General features: G+C 31.2%; 2 protein-coding genes across 4 annotated transcripts; both read left to right on the forward strand.

Moving 5' to 3' along the window:
• Positions 1 to 33: 33 nt before the first annotated feature.
• LOC124821716 (helicase with zinc finger protein) lies at positions 34 to 6883 on the forward strand. Its single transcript, XM_088101956.1, has 9 exons — positions 34 to 349; positions 1246 to 1374; positions 2533 to 2688; positions 2853 to 2958; positions 3225 to 3407; positions 4232 to 4397; positions 4846 to 5159; positions 5729 to 5818; positions 6525 to 6883. Exons 2-9 carry the CDS (start codon positions 1360 to 1362, stop codon positions 6584 to 6586), a joined length of 1092 nt encoding a protein of 363 aa, XP_087958082.1. The 5' UTR covers positions 34 to 349; positions 1246 to 1359; the 3' UTR covers positions 6587 to 6883.
• An 11324-nt stretch (positions 6884 to 18207) lies between these two features.
• On the forward strand, positions 18208 to 23976 carry LOC124828656 (cyclic nucleotide-gated ion channel 1-like). Of its 3 annotated transcripts, none has more exons than XM_047302008.2 (9): positions 18208 to 18356; positions 19169 to 19281; positions 19813 to 20305; positions 20819 to 21031; positions 21131 to 21432; positions 21799 to 21910; positions 22089 to 22325; positions 22631 to 23028; positions 23450 to 23976. In XM_047302008.2, exons 2-9 carry the CDS (start codon positions 19253 to 19255, stop codon positions 23748 to 23750), a joined length of 2085 nt encoding a protein of 694 aa, XP_047157964.1. In that variant the 5' UTR covers positions 18208 to 18356; positions 19169 to 19252; the 3' UTR covers positions 23751 to 23976. The 3 variants fall into 3 exon arrangements, with proteins under 3 accessions (XP_047157964.1, XP_047157965.1, XP_047157966.1); XM_047302009.2 differs by lacking the exon at positions 18208 to 18356 and adding an exon at positions 18459 to 18602; XM_047302010.2 differs by lacking the exons at positions 18208 to 18356; positions 19169 to 19281 and adding an exon at positions 19551 to 19690.

The raw sequence follows: 23976 nt of genomic DNA on the forward strand, positions 1-23976 counted from the left end.
CACACACTCTCTCTCTCATACACACTGTAATTTTCTTCAAGCACCCTCATTGTCATTCAGACTTGTGTCCCTAATGTAAATATCATTTTCCAACCTTTTCAAAATATCTTCTTAAACCTCAAATGCTATTATTATTATTGTTCACTCTTCACTTCTTCGTTCTTTCAACCTCAGCCCCCACTCGCCAGCCTTCCCTATTTTTCCTAAATTTCCATTCCTTTTCCCTTCCCATGAGTTGATGCATCTTTTTCAAGCTAATTAAGCTTGAAATAGCTGGTGGGGTTTTTAAATCTGTCGATATAACTGTGTTTTTCTTTTTCTGGTTGGAGATTCAGGAACTTGCTGTGAGGTAATATATTTGGTAGATCTTCATTTCCCTTATTTGCTTCATGGGGTGTTTGTTTTCGGGGACATTGGGGGTGCTTTCTTCTTTGGTGGCTTGGAAAGTTTATTCCTTGAAGGTGTTTCTTTGCTTGATGAATTCGTCTGTTTCTTCTACTTCACCTCTCAGCATCTCATTGACAATTGAGATCTGGTTTGCTCCAAATTTGTTCACCAATTCCTTTTTTTAAGATTTGAAAAATTCTGTTTTTTTGTCTGTTCTACCGTTTGAATCAATTGTGGATACTTAGGATCCATTGGAGGAAGACATTGGTTCACGACTGCCATTTTTTCTGAAAATAATTGCATTCTCTTCTTCCCTTTTCTCGTGGTTTCTAAATTGAGAGATTAATTATTGCTTAATCCTTGGAGAACCCGAACCGACTTTAATTTTTAATTTATTTTTTCTGGCTGAAGAATTTTACCACTCATCTTAAACGCCATGGATTCTCATCTGATTTATTCTTTTACAAGGAATGGTGAAATTACTAAGTTGACTGAAAAGATAAAAACTATGGAAGTTATGCTTTTTTGCGTCATCTTAGACTGGGTGCACTAATTTGCTTATGTCTACTTTAGTGTAGTAATAAATGCATTTGTCATCCTTCCTTTCTGGGTATTTTTATTTTTAATTGCACAGCTAATGGACCTTATTTTCCTTTTAAAGATTTTCAACAGTACAGACAAGTGGCAACTACATTTTCTTTGTCACATGAGGTTCTCTCTGATGTAGAACATGTTATTTTTTATTTTTATTTTATATTTGTTTAAAGGTATTTGGTTTTTGTTGAATTAAATAACCATATGCTTATTTAAGCGGTATGGTTTACCATTCTCTCATTACTCCTCTTGTTTCATATGAAGACTGCTTCAACTTGGGAGTGTTATTGACATAAATGCAAACAAACTTGAATTCGAAGACTGTTAGTGGTTACTTAAATCCCTGAAAGACATGCAGTCAGCCTTCTTTCTGCTGAAATGAAGAACTTGCAGGTTCCCCTGTTATATGTTTTTTTATCTTGGTATTTGGTGCATAGTTTGCAATATCCACCATCGCAATGATTAAGTTTATGAATCTAATATACAGTTGGCCTTATTGGATGTCAACATTGAGAATATATATGCATGATATTATTCCTTTTAAAATCTAGTTACAGCCAACCATTTGATGCATGCTGTGCTGTTTGCTGAGAGAAAGACAAATTTACCCTTATGAAACTACTTAATTCAATCGACATAAGCGTATTATTCCCCTTATTAGCTAAATCTGAAACATCACTGTGGTTTGGTATGTCTTTGTTCAACCATCTATCATGGTCGGAGAATTGAAAAGTTTCTAATTTATAAACTTTAACAAATAATTTTAGCCCAATTTAGTAGCAGTGGTAGTTCTGTTATCACTGAGTGCACATTTATTACGTATGCCAGTCATTGCTAATAGAGTTTATTTGTAACTTTTTCTTAATTCCTCCCGTATAATCTTTTGTAGTCTGGGTGTTTGTCACTTGGTTTGAATGGATATAGAATGATTTAGTTCGTGTTAATATGACATTGTTAATTTGGTTGTTTTGGTGGAAAACCATAGTGAATTTCACAACAAGGGGGTTGATATGACGAGGGAAAGGGAATGGTCGGTTACCATAGTGAATTTCACAGTATGCATTGAGATAATGGTTTGTGCTTTTAAAATCAAAGAAATGGAGGTTTTTCATGGTGGTTTGTTATCTAATCTGTCACTGGTGTTGCCAGCAATAACTAATTATTAAGTTAACAAGTGATGGAGTTGTTCTGAATCTAATTGTTCTTCAATAGGAATCTAACTGAATAATTATGGAATGAAGGTCTATTACTCAAAACGCAATGATATAATTCTTTTATCAAATTTGAACATTATGGAGGTTAACGAGAGGCAAAATTCAGTATTTCCCCGAAAAATAATAAAATGTCCTTGCCATTTCCAGTTGTCTAGTTTGTTGTAATGCTTGTAGAAGCAAACTAGTTTGTACATATTTAATGTTCTGAACATTAAAGATCTGCAGGCTTTCTGGCATTCTACATCGATATGCCTAATCCTCTAAATTTCCTTCATAACTCCTGTGGCTGCTTACATTTGTTGTAGTTACACTAAGCTAATCTTTTATGGATTTGCAGAGCTCAGAAGAATTGCAGTCATCAACTCAAGCTTCTCATGAGCCTAAGAGTGAACAACCAAACAATCACACAAATGATGCTCCTGTTACAGACACAGGCTCAGCATCTGCTACAAGCAATGACAGTAAAAAAGTTTCACGGCAGGATATTGAGTTTGTAAGGATATCTGTTCTCTGCTGAACATTTGATTAGTTTTCTGTTATTTCCCATTTTCCCCGTGCTTCCTATATGTCAAGGATTGAATTTTTATTAGAATAATCTGCAGAAGTTTAACTGAATTAATCTGTTTATTTTGTCTTTTGGATTACATATTCAAACAGGTCCAGAATTTAATAGAAAGATGCCTACAGTTATATATGAATAAAGATGAAGTGGTTAAAACACTATTGACACGGGCAAAGATAGATCCTGGATTCACTACCCTTGGTAGGCATCTTAAGGTCTTCGTCATGCCATCTATGTATTGCACTGTGAATTGTAATTAATTATATAACTATTGTATATGATATTTGTGGCAAATGTTTAAATGATTTGTTATCCGATTCATGTGTTAGATTACATGCTAATTAGCATAGTTTTAAAGCTTTTATAGAAAATATGGAACTACTTGCCTTCTTGTATCTTTTCAATACCTTTTAAAGTAGATGCAGACTCATGTCCCATTGCTTTGTAACCGGTCCTTTTTAATTCAGTATGGCAGAAGTTGGAGGAAGAGAACGCAGATTTCTTCAGGGCCTACTATATCAGGCTAAAATTGAAAAAGCAAATTCTTTTATTCAATCATTTGCTTGAGCATCAGTATCATCTGATGAAGTGTCCCATGCCTGCAAAGGTACCATTGGCCCCAATACAGAACGGAATCCATCCAATGCCTGGTACATTCTTGCCCTCTTATCAGTGTGTATATGTGACAGTTTGTGTTAAACACAAAGATCTTCACATCTTTGCATCGCTAAATGTAAACTGTGTTGAGTTGAGTGATAACACTTATGTGTCACTTCTCATGTTATGTAATTTCACTCTCACTGCACTCTAAACTTCATGCCAACAACAGGGAACCCATCATGTCTCGTCTAAATGGTCTAAAGTGACACTTCATGAAAATTAGAAAAGTAGTAAGATTCTCATGATTCTCTGAAGTTCCTGAAAAGCATAGAGGCTGTACTGTGAAAACTTAATTACATTATTAATTGAAGATAATTAATCAGTAATTAAATACATTTTCCTGGGTATTAACTATGGTGTTTCCTGATTTCACGCCAGATGTTAATGCTTAGATTTAACCAAAAGTTTGATAGTTAAGAAGTTTGGATTCTTGAAGAATTATCAATTACTAGTGCTATTACGAGATTGCTTGGAAATTTTTATCTTCATAATTCTGAAATACAAAAATTTGAAAGTTCAGTATGTTCTTCTATCCGATGCATTTCTAGCTTTGTATTACCCTAAGATCTAAGTTGAGGAAACCTTTTACATATTCCTTAGTTGTGTTATTTTTATGAATGCGGGGAACTTTTTGCTGTGTTATAAATGTTTTGTTTGCCTGTAGGTACGAGTCTTTTGCATAATCTTTGTGTTTCTTTCTGTGTACATTTCAGTCTAAAATGATGGATAGATTATAAATGCGCAAGTCACTTTGCTTTATCTTTTTTTTTCATTTCCTTGCATTATTCTTTAACACCATTTGTTTGCAGTGCAGTCAACAACCTACCTATGGGATATCCAGTGCTACAGCAGCCTCCCATGCAAGCAACAGGTCAACCTCATCTTGATTCCATGGGTTGTGGTATATCAAGTTGTCATGTAGTTAATGGAGTCCCTGCCCCAGGCAACTTTCACCCCATTCGGATGAACTCTGGGAATGAGTGAGAACTTCTCTTACTACACATAATTCCTTTTTGTGACTCCTACAGGGGGCAATATTACAATTTTGATTGCTTGTATATGGTCTTGGATTGTTATCTTTTGTAGTTAAGTAGTTGAAATGGGTAAATGTGTGTTTTGTAGTTAAGTGGTAATTTATTTCATCATTAACTGTTCAGTTGTATGACTGATAAGGTATTTATAACTGTTAGTTAAAATGATCCTTAGTCATGTTGATAGGCATTTTAAATTTTAAGAGATGGTTTACCATTCAACGTCTAGTAATTTTATTTTTCCGTGTAACTGTGTGCCCTTGGTGTTTTTCTGCATTATGCTCATTTTTATGCCCGGATTGTTGCGGTTTTTCATTCACATCTATATTAGTTATTAATTTGAAGTGGAGGGAGGACCTTCCTCCTTTTTCTTAATTTGCTTTTGTCTTTGTTGAAGTATGGTGATGGACCACAACGCTCCAGATATGACTCCTGTTATTCCACCGAATGGTACAATGTCATCCGTCTCAGAAATGCCAGTAAGTCCGACATCAGTCGCATCGAGTGGCCATTTCCCCTTCACTGCATCAGAAATATCAGGAATGGGTGCAGATGCCTCAGCTCTTGATACAGCATTTACATCTGATGTGGCAAGTTCAGTAGGATTACAGCTTGCGCCAGATGGTGGCAATGGAATTTCCAGATCACTGGATCAAATTCAATGGAACTTTAGTCTATCAGATCTAACGGCAGATTTACCAAACTTGGGAGGTAATTTCTTATACAGTTCTCTGATTTGCTTTCAGATATGCACTTAAATGTGAAATTGTTTGAGATGAACAACATATGATGAGCTTGTGATCTGTTATGCCATTCATCTGCTCAAAGTAATCTGAATATTTCAGAAGAAAATGTTGAGTTTGTGATCTGTTATGTTATGTTATTCATCAACCTAAAGCAATCCGAATATTTGAGAAGAAAATGTTGAATTGTGAGCTGTTATCTTATTCGTCGACCCAAGTAATATGAATATTTTAGAAGAAAAAATTGAATCTGTGAGTCAGTAATAACCAACAAGAATCAGGCAGCATTTACCATCAATATTTAGTTTCAAGTAAAATTGGACTTTATCTATGAAGAACTGTCACTGTATTTTATGTTGCCATCCTAAGTTATCTGATGTACGATTTAATGTCTCAAGCGCTATTGGTTCCGTGTAAAGGACCAGTAATCATTTTAGAAATCAATGAATGCAGTCAAGGATCATACTCAAGATTTTCAATTATATGTTCCACAATTGTTGGTATCTTCTTGCTTTTACTGTCTTGAGTTCTTTGCAGATCTAGGAGCTCTGGGAAACTATCCTGGTTCACCATTTTTGCCATCAGATTCAGATATTTTGCTCGAATCTCCTGATCAACAGGATATAGGTAATGTTCCATGATAATTTATATATATATATATATGTATATATATATGTATATGTATATACACATACATATACATATTTATATATATATATATATATATATATATATACATATATATATATATATACATATATATATATATATATATATATAATGTTTAAATTATCTAAATTTAATTATTATTGATGAATAATAGTGGCCAAACAATATGTTGTTGACATAGGATCTAAGTTCTAGACCAACTGTCTGCCAATACATAAAAAAAAGTTAAACTAATCTAGATATCAGAATTAGTCTCCAAATTCCAATACTTAAACAAAATTTTAGTTAGATCCCTTTAGTGCTGTAATGGCAGCTGGTTCAGGGACCACCCTAGCATAATTTTCTTGTTTTCCACTTCCCAAAACTAGGTATCAAAGTATAAAACTGGAAATATATGGCATACATGGAAATTTAGTAAGTAGGGGACTACAGGAGAAAATATCAAATCTACAAAGTGGACATTAGAATGAAATCTAAATTTCATGAAATAAATTAACTAGTAGAGCACCTTATACCATAGAAGATGGGGTTTGCATTTAATGGTAAATACATATATGCCACCCGAATGTTGGCGTCCATCTAGAAATTTTTGCTATTGCTTTTTAGTTCTTATTTTGAAAACCTTGTTTTGATTTAAACAAAGGTACCTTTGTTCTTGTTTCAGTTGATGACTTCTTTGTTAATTCTGAGCCCCCATGCTCTCAATCAGATGAGGATAAATCTTGAGGTGAGGCAAGTTGCATGTTTCACATTAATTGTTAGATTAGGGAAATTTAGGATTAATAAATGTCATCTAGCTTACATGGCATACAGGTTTACTGTTACCTAAGTGTAGGCAGCCTGATCTTTATCATCAGGATGAAAATAGAATGTCAATTGTTCCCTGTAGTAGCAAACTAGCAATCTTTTGCATTCTTTTCAGAAATCTGTTATCAGGAAGAGTTGGGACAGTGTTTAGGATGTGTAATTGATTTGATGCATTTGGATATATATATAATTTATATATATAATATTTCCTTCTCAGTCCAAAGGTTGGTGCTATATCTACCTCACAGAATTTCAATGCAATGTTTATGTCCTTGGCACTCCAATGGTGTCAGATTATTTGTTGTAGCATCATCATAACAAGATTAAAGTCCTTTTTAGCTTTTCATTTACAATGAGTGCAGTGGGTGAACATGTACTATTGTTGAAGCTCTATTCACTGCACTGTCTTTCATTGTTGCTTTAAGATTGCTAAAACATACTTCTACATAATTAAAAATTAGCCCTTTTTCCCTAAATTTATTACCCTTTTCTTTAAATCATTGGCTGGTTTTGTATATTTATTTTCACTTAATCATTGGATGGCTTTCTTTTACTGATTCAAACCTCTGATTTTTCAAATGCCCTTCTGCCCCAAGTGATTCTGATATATATATATATATATATATATATATATATATATATATATATATATATATATATATATATATATATATATATATATATATGCCTTTCTAAAGAAAAATAACATGCTTAACTTTGTTTAATGTATGGTTTCACAAACAACATTTCTGTAATTAAGTAAAGATGTGTCTTTCTATAGAAAGTTTCCAGTTAAATCTTCCAGTTACTCGTCTATAACACCATTATTTTACCAAACATCTTGCTGTTTTTCTCACAGAAAACCATTACTATGAAAAAAGTATTTTTTCTTTTTCAAACAGCAGTAGAACACAATCAATAAATGAGTACAATTTGGTGTTTGTGCATAAAGGTATTGCCAAATATGTAGAGTTCATAATTTACTTACAAGTAATCAATATTCCATTTTTTAAGCACCCAAACAATCATCGCATTCCCATTATGAACAATCAAGTCATAATAAATAAAGTTGCTTTATTAGAGACAACCAAAATTAAAGATGGTATGGTCCACCAACTTTCATTGAAGTTGTTGAAATATGTACTAAAAGATAATGCAAACTTTTCCATTAGATTACAAACCTAACATTGCCCTCATACAAAAAGATCTATGAACATGGATTGGTTGTTAGACTCTTCATGTTTCTTCTTTGTAAAGGGACACACACACACACACACATATATATATATATAATAGTAACTTATAAATTTTATAAGAGGTATAATCTTATATTTTATTTTCTACCAACTAAGTAAAGAAATAATTCTATATTCAACTTAAACTTATTCTCATTTTTAAAGAAATTACATTCAAATTCTTTCTTTGTGTATTTTCTTTCTTATCCAAGTCAAATAGAGTTCTCGTAATAAAGTAATACTATACTCAATAATTTTCTATAACATTTTTTCATGATATTTATTAAGTTGAGTTGCAATTCAGTCTCAAATTAATAATAATAATGATAATAATAATAATTACATCAAGTGCAAGAAGAATGAGAAATCAATTAATGATAAAAAAGAAGTTTAGAAGCGTTTCTTTATTTATTTTCCACTTAACAATTTAAAGTTATATAGTTTATTCAAATTCTTTCGAGAGAATGCTAAAACAAAAGCAGAACAAAAAATAGTTGAATTATATCAATTTTATCGATAAAAACAGTTCCAATTTATTTATGGGTAGTAAAAATTTAAATTTATTTAATATTTGTGATATAATATAAGATAAAATGATGTGTAATATATTGTTATATTAAATTTATTATTATATTTAAATATAATATTTTATATTTATTTTTTATGAAAATATTGTAATTGACGAATAATAATTTTAAAAAATTATTTTTAGGTTGTTATTATTTAGGCTAGTAATAATTTTTAATTTAAATGTGTTACATTGATTTTACTTATTGAAGACAGATGTTTATAAAACAAATTAACTCAAATAAAAGTTTTTTATAATTCCTTTTACATAACATATTTGACTTTCAAAACACGTAGGACTTACTCATTATATTAAGAAATTCATAATTGAAGGATGATTAGGAGAAATTAAAATAATTAACTAGCATGATGAAGATGATATTTGAAGTTGTTCTCAGATAAAGTTCAGCAAAAAGGAACCTGCTAAATGATAAACCGTACAAAAAGAGAAACTATGGATAAAAATAATTCTGCATAAGAAATTGAAAATGTTAGTAATAATAATGAACATGAATACTTTTACCTTTTGTTATTATTTAATCAGATGTCTAAAATTTACCTTGTTCTATATTCATTAACGTAAATTTTCATCAACTTCTTTATTACACTCTTTGAGTGTGATATAAATTCATAGTTCATTACAATTTTCATCCTCTTCAATGTAATATATGATTCTCACTTTTTAATTGAAGGTGAAACTGTCTATTTGAAAATATATATTTTCATATTTTACTAACATACATAAACAAAATTTATTATGTATTTGATAAAATTTCAATAGTATTTTATATTGATCTCCAACCTATATTAAATAAAAGGGGTAACAAATCACCACAATCAAGTAACATTCAGTAAAATAATTTTAATTAAAATAATTTCAAATTTAAGGATAAACTTATAAGATGTGCATATTAAAAAATTATGAAAAATAAGTTTCTGATCTCTCCACACTTAGATAATTCAATATTTAATTTAAATGATTATTGTTAAACTATTTGATAGCTAATAGGAACTAAAGTTGTTTAGATGTGTACACACGAATACAATACTTAATTTAAATAAAATTAGTACAACAAAAACAAAGAAAAAAAATATTACCAAAGAATATTTCAATAATCTTATTTATATGATAAATCAAAATTACACTTTTTCCTTTAATTTTTCAATAATATATAAATTTAATCTTTAAAATTAGAAACAAACTTATTAATAAACCTAACTCAATTCCAAAACTCGCTTGTATCGTGAAATTTGCATCCCACTTATATATATATATATATATATTATAATTTGGTCTTATCTCTAGTCGTTGTGGGACTTCCAACACATCCCTTCAAGGAAGGCGGTCTGATAGTGACCCGACAAAGGGTGGAACAGATTGCCCACATATATCTCGTTAGGAAAGGCTCCAACCATGACTTTGATACCATATTAAGAAGTGGGATATAAGCCTAACTCAACCCCACAAAACCAACTTGTATGGTGAGGTTTACACCCCAGTTATATATTATAATTTGGCCTTATCTCTAGTCGATGTGGGACTTTCAACATATCCCCTTCACGTCGAGGTATTGACATCTCGAGCGTGAGAGTAAAATATTCCTTACAACTGTTAGCAATAAATATCAATACATCCTAATCACACAATACATACTTAACTTAAATTCTTCACAGGGACTCAATTAAAAAATTCCTACTCAATGAAATTAACAATAAAACACAATTCCAAGGGTAAAAAATAAATCAATCTCAACATCCACCACATAACAAAAAGTTATTGTTAGCAATATTTTAAATATTATAGCATTTTCAGTTCCTATTATAATGTGGTCCATTAAGCCGTTATTTTTATCATTTTTTAACTGCATAGAGGTTATGTAATAGTTACTAATTTTTGTTTCAATGTAATGCCTAATTATTTTTGAACCCTGTGATGGCTAGACTTTATATAAGGAAATGAGTTACTCTCAATTTTGATCACTAAGCGTACTCCTCTATTAAGAAAACACACCATCGATTTTGAGTGAGTTAAGGTTTAGAAACAAAACTGTGTTTGGATTTTAAAGTTACAATGGCAAGAGGTACACAAATTATTCTTTTGTTTTTGCTTCCGCTATTTTTAATCTGGATGTGTTATTATGATGTTAATATAACATGTTTAGATTATAATTTTATACTTATATTTTATCAGTTACTCCATACTCATATCAACATCACATGCATTTTCACAATTTATCACCATTAACATAGAACGAAAGAATAGTATTTTAAATTCTTGCTAGTTGCTCTTATATTAAAATAGTTCTTTATCAAAACCGAGGTTTTACAACTCAAGAGAAGTGCTACTCACAACTAGAGATTTAGAGCAAAGTTACTCAAATAAAATAAAAATTCAATTTATGGTAGATTAAGTTAAGAAGATCACTTTTCTCAAATGTCCTTACTCAGATTGATGACTAAAACACTACCAAAGCTTTGAAAGAAGGGATCAATAAAGTAAATAAAAACTTATTCTATTTGAAAAATTGATCGGTCCAAAACGTTCCTTGACATTTCAACTACTAAATGGTGTGATTAATTTATGAAATAAATGAGAAGAGGAGAAAATTGAGAAGAAAGAAGGGAGGTGTAACACCCTAATTAAGTGATCATCCTACTAATTAAAGTATTACTAAATAAGTAAGCATAATAAAAATTATAAGGAGATAATATGTATTTCCAATCACATGTGAGAAATCATAATTTAAAACTTTCATTGACATAAATTTCAATAAACCATGAGATCTATACAATACAAATTTTTATACCTAAGCTACAATTACTCACTATTCAACACTTAGTAGTCTCATCATTTGTCTCTCCCACCTATAATATTATCTGTTCACATATAACATACTACAAATTTAAATAAAATTTTTGTCCTCTTTAAAATACTCTTCCTGTATCTGCTCGTGTACATAATACAATAATCATAAGTCACAACACAAGGACACATGTAATGGTAAGCTATTAACAATAAATCATATATATATATATATATATATATATATATATATATATATATATATATATATATATATAACATTATCATCATCAACTTAATAAAATAATTCACATCGAATCCAGATAAGATACAAAAACACTTTACAAATTCACCAACCCCATTTTATCATACTTTAGAAAGATTTCAATAAATTTTGTAGTAGTTTGTGAGAATAAATAAGTTTTACCATAATAACCCAAGAATATCTCATCTTGAGTAATATTCACTCCTTTAAATCCTCAAGGCTACACCTTCAACTACAACAATCCAATCTTTATTTATGCTAAATTTGTATCGTCCACAATAATTATTAAATTATTCTTATTATTTTATTTACCATAAGCAAGTATACTAATAAATATTTAAACTAAAAACTAAATATTTATGACCAATGCATAGTTAGAGATACATATAAATAAATAAAAAAAGTTTAGAGACACCTCATTGAATAAAATAAATTTGAATAAAAAATAAACAATAAAAATGAAGTTGATGACATCTTACTAAATAAAATAAAAATATGAATATAAATTGTTTCGAGGGTAGGGTTCAGCCATACAGTACAATGAAAATAAGATTAAGAACATAATAAAAATAATATAAATAATAAATATTAGTAAATAAATATATGAGGTTAAAGACCTCTTATTGAATATAATAAATATAACTTGAAATAAGGTGAGAGACACTTTTTAAACAAATTAACCTGAATAATAAATATACATTATATATATAAATATAAATGTTTGATTTTCTTTTTTTAAAAGTTATAGAAGAAGAAAGTAATGGACACGTGCAAAAATACTGTATAACGTTAGTGATTTTTGGTCTTTCACTTCGAATTCGAGGCATAAAACAATTTGACGTTCACAAGAAAACAAATTAACGTTGACTCTTGTCAATATTTGATGCTAATAATTTTTTTTTTGTTTTTTTAATTAATTGTGATCCTTTTTTACAACTCTACGATATCTGAAAAGCAGAAAAACAACAAATTTCAGTTTTTGGTATTTTATAAAGCATGAACTATGAACGTGTAGTATACTATCAACAATAAACAACATTAACAAACAACAAACAAGTTCAATCACACAACAACAAACAGGTTCAACTACACAATAACAACAAACAGGTTCATCTAAACAATAACAACAAACAAGCTCAACAAAAAAAAAAAAGTTCAAGAAATTAGTTCTTCAAAACGAAAATGAAATATAACCTTTAAAAGGTGGGTTCATCGAAATAAAGTATTGTCACAAGTGAGAGAGAAAGAAGAATGCACCTATGAAGGACAAGAACACGAAAATAATCGGTCAAAACAAACGAAAATCATACCTAAAGTAGTTAATTAACATGCATTTGTAACAAATGAAAGAAATATTATATGTGATGGTCGTCAAACTTCGTTCCATAAAAGTTTGAGCAGAGAAGAGGATACCGCGTGCTAAGATAAAGAGAATGAATTTTCAATCTCCCGCTTAAATTTTTATTCAATTCACTAACCTTTTAATGTCTAACACTGGGGCATTCGATTTTTTATATCCTTTTGATGTCTAATTATAGGAAATTTGACATGATACGTAAATACATTTTCACCTTCGCGCCAAACATTTTCGCAAAATTTACCCAATATAACAAATTGACGTCGAATTACAACTCTGAACGATGTCTAATAATTGCATTTATTTACAAAAATATCACCGATCATTTTTAACGTTGAATATTCAGTGGTTGGACGTTGAACGGGTGACGTTATATGCTGTTTTTGCACTAGTGTGATGATGGAGAAAATGTGAAAGACAAAATCTGGATCATGTGATGAAGGGATTGAAAATAGAAGATGGAAGCTATAGAATAAGAAAGTAATGGATGATGGAGAAAATGTGAAAAACAAAATCTAGATCATGTGATGAAGGGATTGAAAATAGAAGATGGAGTGATGAAAATATGATGAAAGTGATGGAATTCACATGATGATAGAATGGTGAGTGTGAGGAAGAAGATTGTTGGGAATCCAAGGGTGAGTCTAAGTCTCATATTGGATAGAAATGAGAAAGTAGAGCACAATATAAAGATGAAAGACCCATTAACCCATTGCCTTAAGGTTTTGGGTAGAAAATGGTGTCAATCCCTTATATGGTTGGACTTAGATCTCATTGGTGTTTGTCTCTCCCTGGTGAAACTCCTCATCGATAGACTCAACAGTGGTATCAGAGTCGATGGTTTGTCTTGGTGACCGGCTCAAACGAGTGTAATGATCCCTATGTGTGATTAGTGAAAAATGTGTTGGGCTTATTAACCTATTGACAAATTGAATGAAAACCATGTAGGTCTAAGTGATAAAACATATGGGTTAAGTTTCTAATCTAATAAAAATAATGAAAACTTTCTTATATTTTCAAAGGGTTTTATCATAAAATATTCTTAATTAATATAATTGTAATACATTATATAAATAAATAATATCACATTTCTAGATGTTGGTTTAATCATTCTGATAGTCCCTATTTATGTTTTTTTCAATTGGATCCCTAAATATGCAAAATCAGTGCAATTGGGTCTTTACATTAAATTGGGTTAACGAGGTTAAAATTAAGCTGAGTTGTCATTGTGATGTGGAATCATTAATTGATGTGACACATTCAGAGCATGTTACGTGGAATATGTGTAATTAAAAAAAATGGGTTTCTGAGAGTTGAATTGAGGGATCAAAAAATTAGGGCCCATGAAAATGAAATTAGGGCTTATCATCTTCAACCTTTCCTCAAATTACAAACCCTAACGATTTTTGGGGAGAAGATGAAGCTCGCGATGAAGGGGATTGATTTTATAGGTTTGCGATTGGGTTTGGAAGTGCATGGCAGCACGATTCAAGAGGGTTTTGGTTAGTTCTGTGTTTGGATTTCAAAACCAGGGTTTGAGCCTTTCATTTTCGGCGGTGCATGGTGGTTTCCTATCCGAATTGGGTGCATGTTTGGATTTCATGGTGAGGCCCAAAGGCTGTTGGGATTTTCTATGGTTTGTGTTGCAAGGTTTCGAATGGATTCGCGAAGAAGGTGAGTTAAAGGTGAACTCACGATGAAGAAGAAGATTCGCGATTGAGTTTTCGTAAAAGAGGGTTTCATGGCAGCATGTTTCACGATTCTGGTTCTCTGGATTCTCCTCTCTTTGCAAGTGCTCGCGGCTTTGGCTTTGCAAAACCGTAGGTGGAAAACGTGATGCGATTTATGGTGGTTGTTTGAATGTTGTGAAGCTCGAGATGTGGTTCGTGTGGTAGCCTGAATGAAGACGAACTCATGGTTATGGTTATTCACAGTGGAGAATGGAGAAGTTGCGAGACCGTTGTGGCACGATAAAGATGAATTCAATAATTTGGGTTTTTCTGTTTGGGGTTTTAGGGTTCATCTTAAATTGAGATTTATTTATGTGTTGTGGTGGAAGGAGATGAACTAATGCGATTTGTGATAGAGGAGAAAGGGGATGAAGGTTCTGTTGCATTTTGCAATTTTGCAATTTTGGGTTTCTTGGATTTTTCTAGGTCTAGTTGTCGTTACCAGGTTAGCGTGGCACTCCGAAAAAAAGTTGCGGTGGTAGATGGTGCGGTGCTGACGACATTGGTTATGTTCTCGAGTGCAATTGTGCGAGGAAGATGAATATGGTTTTGTGATGGTGGTGGTTGTGTGGCGACGGATGGAGGCTAGTAGTGGCATTTTTCGGTGGCTACGTACCATAGATTATTAGTGTTTCCGATTTGGAGAAAGGTTAAAGATAATGACGTGGCATAATAGGGTGACAGTTCAGCTTAACATGATGACTCTACCACATCAATTAATGATTTCAGCTCACAATGACAAATCACCTTAGTTTTAACTCTAAGACTGTCAATTTAGAGATAGAGATCCAATTACACTGATTTTTTTCACTTTTAAGATCCAACTGAAAACATTAATAAGAAAAAGAGTTATTTAAGAAAACTTGACAGAGATTATCAAAATTAAATCTTAAATATTACTCATTATAAATATTTAAATGTTACATAGAAACTTGCGATACGGAGAAAGAGAGACTTGCATATGAAAAAGTGGAACAATAAAAATAGCAACAAAGATGCAGGTTTAATCCCATTATTACATCATTTTACATCCTACTTCAGTACATTCCAAAAATTTTAGTACTTATAATTTTTACTATTTTTAAAACTTAAATTTAAATTTTTAAAAATCGTAAATGACTTTCATCTTTTACATTAAATTAATTTTAACAATTAATTTCAATATTTTGAAATTCAAATTTAAATATCTAAATAACACAATTCCAATATTAAGAATAACAAACAATAATAACGAAGAAATTATTGTATAGTCGTGATTATTTTAATAATAAAATAGAGATTTAAACTATCAATCGCAATCACCTAAACAAAAAAAATTATCAGCCTACCAACCACAAAAATGAAAGAAAAAATACACTTTGAATCAATAACGAGTTACAAAAACTTTCCCGGCCGCCATTACTAAAAAGAAGAGAAATATCTAGAAAGAGAAGAATCTTATTTTTCATTAAAAGATAATCTAAAATTATCGATTAATATATATAGTAAGTAACGTCCAAAATTCGTTAATATTTGTTTTCCGATGAATTATCGATTAACTAAGATTCAAAATTTCAAAGTATAAAAATATTTCATTTTTCTACAAAATTATCATCACACTTTTTATAAACATTATTAGATAAATTATATGTGATGATGTTGGCCCTCTTATACTTGTGACAGTATAATTTGAGTATGTTTTATGAAATATACGTTAGCTGCTGATATATAATTGCATGCACTACCGTATTATGTACGTATAGTATAGAGAAAGTAACGTTATGTGTAAGAAATGAGTCTGAATATGTTGGTATTCTTTGACGGGAAACACGTTGGAAGCGCATAATGCTTAACTTTATTGTTTTTTCTTCTTTCTGAACTTCTTTTTCCTTCTTTCTTTTCCTGTCTTCTCTTTTTCATCTTCAACATTCTCATATGAACACCTCAACCATTGCAAATGCATACAAAACAAATCATAGAGAGAGAGAGAGAAAAAGTTAGTACTTATTAAGGATCGATTAATTAAAATACTAATAAATTTAAATTACTTTATTCTTATCATTATGACACTATAGCCACACAAGATATTTTTTTTTATAGTTCAACCTTTAAAAGATTGTTATTATTCCATGAATGTACATAAAACATAATTTAATAAAGATGTTTATCAAGTTTTGTGAAATGCCACCATAATCTGGCAAATGCTTATCAAAAGCAGTACTTTGATTTTCTATGTTGAAATTTACAATTCTATTGGGAGAGAAAGTTTTTAAAATTTAACTAAAATGCACTGTGAATGCTTTCATATCTTAAATAGATTAATGTTAAATATTTTTAAAATTTTTACCTATCAGTTATATTGTAGTTATAATTAAAACAAATTATAACTTATTATTTAAAAGTTCACAAATTTGTATTTGTATTAATTATGCATGTATTTGTTATCGTGATACTGAAACATGTTGAAGCTCAAAATTATATAAATATAGAATAATGGTCGGTTGTCAATTATATTATGATATTTTAAAGTTTGACTCATTGATAAATTAATAAATAATATTTAATTTTCAAATCAACGTAAAAGAAATGTTAATAAATTCATTTGACTGGAAAATTATAAATTTTTATAATTTCTAAAACAATAATAGTAAATTGCAACAGAAAAACTATTGAAAAGAAAAAAAATACAATATTTTATCTAGAAATGGTAAAAAAATGAAATTAATATTTTATTAAAATGAAAGTTAAAATAATATTAATTGCATATTTAAATTTTTAAAAGAAATAACTACTTTATTATAGCTACAATAATTGATGAGTGAACATGATATTTAAAATCAGCTTTGTGATGGGCCATGCATCAGAGGAAAAGCCCAGTGATCATTACTGAATCTGAAGTTAAATCAATCATTCACTCCAACAAGATCGATTAGAGAGGAAAATAAATTCAATAATTAACATAAGAGATTACCTTTCTTTAATCACTGCTCATAAATTTAAAACCAAAATTAAATTTGATTATAGAACATGTTTGGACAAAGTTTTCTTACAAATATTTTCAGAAGAAAAGTGAAATATATGAAATAAATTTTGAATAGGCTAAATTAGTTTATATATAAGTTAATAAGTTAAAAATATTTGTACAAATTTATTTATATTCTTGTTTCTAATTTGTGTATATAAAATAATTTTAATTAAAGAGAAATTGATCTATCTTTATTATTTAATAATACACTACAAGAAAATTTATTAAATAGAAACTAAATTTAGAAATATAAAAACTAGTTATTATATTAATTAAATTATATACAATTTTATGAACTAAAAATTATTAAATTCAAAATAAATTTTATTATTAATAAAAAAATATAATTAATTTATGAATTAGAGTTTAAATTCCTTTTTAACATTTTAACATTAGTTACCCGTTTTAACTACTTCGTAACTAATAATATCTTGTCTGGTAGGTACTTAGTAACGTATATGTATATATCTGCATGCATGTACTATATCAGTCTTCAAACACCCTCAATCATGTCAGTGTTGCTCTTGCTTTATTTCACTCTTTTTCTTCTTTTTCTTTCCATCACTATCATACTTGTAAGTGCGTGACCATAAAAAATCTTTCGCTGAATGCTTATTAATGCAAAATTTGCTTCTTTCTTTAGTTTTGCGCTTCAACTTCCTGCTTTTTTCCTGGACTAAGTAAAGGAAACAGAGAAGAAACTCTGCAACATTTACATGGCTAACAAGGTTCATGTTCCTTTATAACCTTCTACTCTGCCAATTTCTCTTCTTTTCCTCACCCACAACACACCCACTTCACAGCCTTTAACTTTGTCAGAAGCAAAACATAAAAACATGTTTATTTAGTCTTCCTTTTTTAAACTTTCTTTGGGTTTCGTTTTAATCTTCAGAAGAGAGAGAGTTTTTTCCTCAGTTTTCCAAAGAAAACTTTGAAGTTAGTTGTTTTTGGATTGAACAAGTCTTGCTATCTTTGTAAGTCTATGTTCAACATGCAGTAGTTATTCATATCAGCCTTTCAGTTACTTGTTCTTTGATCAAATTTTCCTATTACTCATTATTTCATTGTATGTAGCATTTTTAACTCTAGTCAATTGTTCCACTTGGTTCAAGTCAACCTCTCTCTCTCTCTCTCTCTCTCTCTCTCTATATATATATATATATATATATATATATATATATATATATATATATATATATATATATATATATATATATATATATATATATATATATATATATTTAGATACACACAGAGTTAAGTGTAGTTTTTTTTCCAAATTCTTTTTACTCTAGTTGTGTATTTACACACACAAACGTGTAGTTTGGTGTTGTTTACTTCATTTTTGTTGTGTACTTTACTTAATGACTTGATGAATTTAAGTAAATATTTAAGTTGTTCATGGTTTCTTGTTAGTGCAATAGCTTTGAATCTGTAAGTTATGAAATTTTTTTCTAAAAAAAAGAGAAAGGCAAAACCTTTTTCACTAGTTACATTTTGCACTTGTTTAGAGTTTTTACTTTGAAGTTGGATTTTGCAGGCCTGAATATTCTATGGTACAAGTGAAGTGTTTTTCCTCTTATAAAGCATAAATATTCTCAGTGCATGTGGCAGTAACTTAATCATGACTACAAAGGGACAGAGATTTGTTAGGTTCGTTTGCTAAAGCTTCGTTTTGTATTTCTGCAATTTTTACCTTTTTAATTATTTTTGGTACATTTTGGTGTTTTAACTTCAACACTCTTTGCAGACTTTTAGAATGATATATTCTGCCTCTGCATATTCATTTTCCTTTTGTACCAGAAAGAAAGTTAATCATTTTTTCCATCCAGAAAAACATCACTTTTGATTTTTGATTTTTCTATAAAAAGAAAAGGAGCAGTGGCATGTACCAACTTTAAAAGATGCTTCTCTAATGTATGACAAATTGACTCTATACAGTGAAATCAATAATTGGAAAATGATCTTGTCAATACTCCACTATTGCAAACACTATCCTTTGTTCTTAATTTCCTATTCCTACCTTGAACTGCTAGTAATGGAATTTGATCATTATACTTTGGTAATCAGCACTAAACCATTGTGTTGGCTGCTTAGGAGATTTGATATTACGATTTTTTGTGGGAAAAATTTGATGCTAACATGTGCTTGATTCTCAACTGAGTTTTATATTCCTGTGTCCAGGTTTAAGGATTGGAAGTCATTTTCATCTTCAAGTATCGAGCACAATGATTCCACTAGTGACGGATTTCACAAGAAAAAAGTTCAATCATGCGAAAGCTCTGTCAGTGATGAATCAATCAGAAATTTGTCCTGTAGGAGGCATGTTCTTCATCCACAGGGGGCAACACTTCAAAAGTGGAACAAAATTTTTGTAATCACAAGTGTGATGGCAATCTCTGTGGATCCACTTTTCTTTTACATCCCAGTGATTGATGACAGTAAAAAATGCCTTGATTTGGATGGAACACTCAAGATCACTGCCAGTGTTCTCCGTACATTCTTTGATCTTCTCTACATTCTTCACATTGTCTTTCAGTTTCGAACCGGGTTTATTGCCCCTTCCTCTCGTGTGTTTGGAAGGGGTGAGCTTGTTGATGACCCTTCAGCCATAGTGATGAAATACTTAAGTTCTTACTTCACCATTGACATTCTGTCAATTATTCCACTTCCTCAGGTTTTTCTTTTCTCTTCTACACTCGTTCTTACTATATCATTCCAAAAGTACTTTTTACTGTATCATTACCTGTAATTGAAGTGCCAATTACCCCATAAGAATATTTCATGGAGAATCACTAGGCATATCGGTCTGAACCTGCAACATCAAGACTCTAAATATATATAAATTTAATTAAAATAAAATAACTGTGTAAACAATCTTTTACACTATCTCATCCTGCGACAGATCGATGATAAGTTTGTTAACTTTGTAATGACTACTTTAAAAGTCACTATAAAGATGATTATTGATTAGTTGACTGACAATTAAACTCAATATATAACTAATTCCTTGGATGCTTTCGGTGCCTTGTGATATATTTACACACACACACACTCATTCCTTTGGGTATTTTCATATGACAAGTACCATGGTATCCAAAATTAAGGCAACTGCAACAATAATTTTAAGTTCAGTTTTATGTGAAAGACATAAGTTGATGCTGTTTTAACACTTTTAATGTGTTCTTAGATGGTCATTTTAGCTATGATCATATCCCCAACATGCTCAGCTCCATACGTGGGAAAGGATTTGTTGAAGTATACAGTAATAGCCCAGTACGTGCCAAGGCTTCTGCGGATCTACCCTTTATTCAAAGAAGTAACAAGCACTTCTGGCATATTGACTGAGACAGCATGGGCTGGAGCAGTTTACAATCTTTTTCTCTACATGCTAGCAAGTCATGTGAGTTGATTTTTTCACTTAGGTTCATAACACCTCACCTTGTTCCTAGTATTCATGCTATGTTTTATGAGCATCAACTACATGTGGCATATGTACCAGGTGGTTGGAGCTTTCTGGTATCTGTTTTCAGTAGAATCAAGGGTGAGGTGCTGGCGCAGGCGGCTGAAGAATAATATTACTTCCTATCATGAATCCTACCTTAGCTGTGGATCTGACAATTCTACTATTCAATCACTTCTCCATCATTCTTGCCCTGTCACTGATCCTGAAAATATTATAGACCTGGAAGCTTTCAATTTTGGAATTTTCATAGAAGCTCTAAAGTATCGAGTGGTAGAATCAAGTACTGATTTTCATCACAAGTTCTTCTACTGCTTTTGGTGGGGTTTGCGCAGTGTAAGGTAGGTCAATAATCTTCTCTACTGATACTCTTGACTGCATATGCAACATTTCTTAAGAACTTAATTTAATGTACCTGTGTTCTTAATTTTGTTGCCAACTTTTCTATCTAATTGCCGATGCTTAGTGCATGTTTAATTTGACCCTCGGATCGTATCAAACATAACTCTAACGTAAATCCGTGCATCCACATGCAAACAAGCTGAAATTACTTTGAACAATTTCTATTTTTCACATGTGGATCCAAGGTTCCAAAGACCAAATCAAATACATACTTGGTGTTTGTAACATCTTATGAAAGCATAATACAACCTAAGGATTAAGGCTAAAAGCATGCCAAGGTCATTTTTGTTTGTGACTTTTTGCAGTTCAGTTGGGCAAGGTCTCGAGACAAGTACTTATGTAGGGGAGATAATCTTTGCTATCTCCATTGCTGTCTTTGGATTGGTTCTATTTGCATCACTTATTGGAAACATGCAGGTACTGTGAGATGAGATAATAGACAAGAGAATACAGTGATCTTGTAACATTGGTGAACCTTAAATATGAAACCAACTTTTCATCAATTTTGAGTGTTATTGAAGAGTTAGTTTCATCCTCCCACCTTTCTCATTTGTTAAATTCATTGGTTCTGTACTTGTGTTGATTATTGTTGCAGAAATATCTACAATCTACCACTGTCAGAGTTGAAGAGATGAGAATCAAAAGGAGGGATGCAGAACTGTGGATGTCCCACCGTATGCTGCCTGATTTCCTGAAGCAAAGAATCAGACGGTATGAACAATACAAATGGCAAGAAAATAGGGGTGTTGAGGAGGAGACATTGATTCGCAACCTCCCCAAAGATCTCAGAAGGGACATAAAGCGCCATCTTTGTTTAGAACTACTTAAAAGAGTGTGTATCATCCATAACCATCTCTCGTTCACTCAGTTCTTTCCCTTAGACAAAGCATATATATTACTTAGATGTTTCTGGTGTTATTTTTCAATCAGAATCAGAATTGGAGTTTCAATTCAATAACTTACACTATCTTTAATGAATGTTCTTATTATGCAAATTAAATTATGTACGAAACTTCTGGTAAGAGATATACACAAAATCACTCAAGCAACTGAATCCTAGTTTTTTCTTTTCTTTCTCTTCCTTCCTATGCATACTTAAATGTGTGTGATGAGCATTCTACCTTCTTATTGGTGTAGGTTCCAATGTTTGAGAGCATGGATAATCAGTTGTTGGATGCACTGTGTGATAAACTAAAGCCAGTCCTGTACACAGAGAGAAGTTACATAGTCCGTGAAGGGGATCCAGTTGATGAAATGCTGTTCATCATGCGTGGAAAACTTGCAACTGCCACAACAAATGGTGGAAGAACTGGTTTCTTCAATTCCTCTGAGCTCAAGGCTGGTGATTTCTGCGGAGAAGAGCTTCTGACATGGGCCTTGGACCCCAACTACTCCTCAAATCTACCCATTTCAACTAGAACTGTGGAAACTATATCAGAAGTTGAAGCCTTTGCTCTCATGCCTGAGGACTTGAAAAGTGTTGCTTCCCAATTTCGACGTCTTATAAACAACAAACAACTCCAACACACTTTCAGGCAAGGATTCACCTGGGTTAAGCCTTTTCCGCTCTGATCATTAATGCGTCATTATATTTTAAGCAATGCCATCTTCTTTGTTAATTCTCCTTATACTTCTGAAAGCATTACACACAAAGAACATACGAATAGATGATATAAGCACTAATTATGTAAAAGTATCTGCTATAACACAACCACAACCTTAAAAAATGTTAATTCTGATAACAATGATAATCTTAAAAGTCATGTCAAAGATGACTTTTGATTAACAGATAACTTAAACCATCTGAAATCTGTGTTGACAAATCTTTAAAGGGAATTGTTATTATATTACTATAAAAGTCTGCATACATATAATTCAATTAGATGACAGTATGACAGTTTTTGGTTATTGCAAAGAACATGAGATTATTCTTACATGTGTTTGTTTTTGGTTCAGGTTCTATTCCTTGCAATGGAAGACATGGGGTGCATGTTTCATACAAGCAGCATGGCGTAGATATAGAAAAAAGAAGGCAGAGAGGTTGTTACGTGAAGCAGAAGAAAGGATACAAAATCTGGAAAACGAAGAAGGGTCTTCACCTAGCTTTGCTGCCACTGTATATGCATCAAAGTTTGCATCAAATGCATTGCGCCACCTCCGAAGTGGTAAACGCACCAGAGTGCCACAGCCACAGAAATTGCTACCCCTGATGCCTCAGAAGCCTTCTGAGCCAGATTTCACTGCTCTGAAAAACTAGTTTTTTAAGAACATTTACAGCAAAACGTGTTGTAATTTCAGTTCTGTGCATGTGCTAGCAATTGTAGGATCTTAAGTTACTAGCAAGTTGTGTTTTAGGATTTCCTATTTGACAACATTATTATGTGCACATAACAGTGTGTAAAAATATTGAGTGTGTTTGGGTGAACCACTTCAAAATTCTGAACCTCCAAATCCAATTTCTATTAACTCCATATTTTTCTTAA

The sequence above is a fragment of the Vigna umbellata genome, chromosome 11, assembly GCF_029865625.1.
Source record: "Vigna umbellata cultivar VRB3 chromosome 11, Vumbellata_1.0, whole genome shotgun sequence".
Classification (NCBI taxonomy): Eukaryota; Viridiplantae; Streptophyta; class Magnoliopsida; order Fabales; family Fabaceae; genus Vigna; species Vigna umbellata.

What these genes read in the sequence shown, in the direction of transcription:
- LOC124821716 (XM_088101956.1), top strand. An exon ending in CGGAATCCATCCAATGCCTG is followed by an intron (nt 3,408 to 4,231) that starts GTACATTCTTGC and finishes TTTGCAGTGCAG; the next exon opens with TCAACAACCTACCTATGGGA. An exon ending in CGGATGAACTCTGGGAATGA is followed by an intron (nt 4,398 to 4,845) that starts GTGAGAACTTCT and finishes TCTTTGTTGAAG; the next exon opens with TATGGTGATGGACCACAACG.
- LOC124828656 (XM_047302008.2), top strand. Translation starts at nt 19,253, where the DNA reads ATGACTACAAAGGGACAGAGATTTGTTAG. An exon ending in AAGGGACAGAGATTTGTTAG is followed by an intron (nt 19,282 to 19,812) that starts GTTCGTTTGCTA and finishes TCCTGTGTCCAG; the next exon opens with GTTTAAGGATTGGAAGTCAT. An exon ending in CAATTATTCCACTTCCTCAG is followed by an intron (nt 20,306 to 20,818) that starts GTTTTTCTTTTC and finishes ATGTGTTCTTAG; the next exon opens with ATGGTCATTTTAGCTATGAT.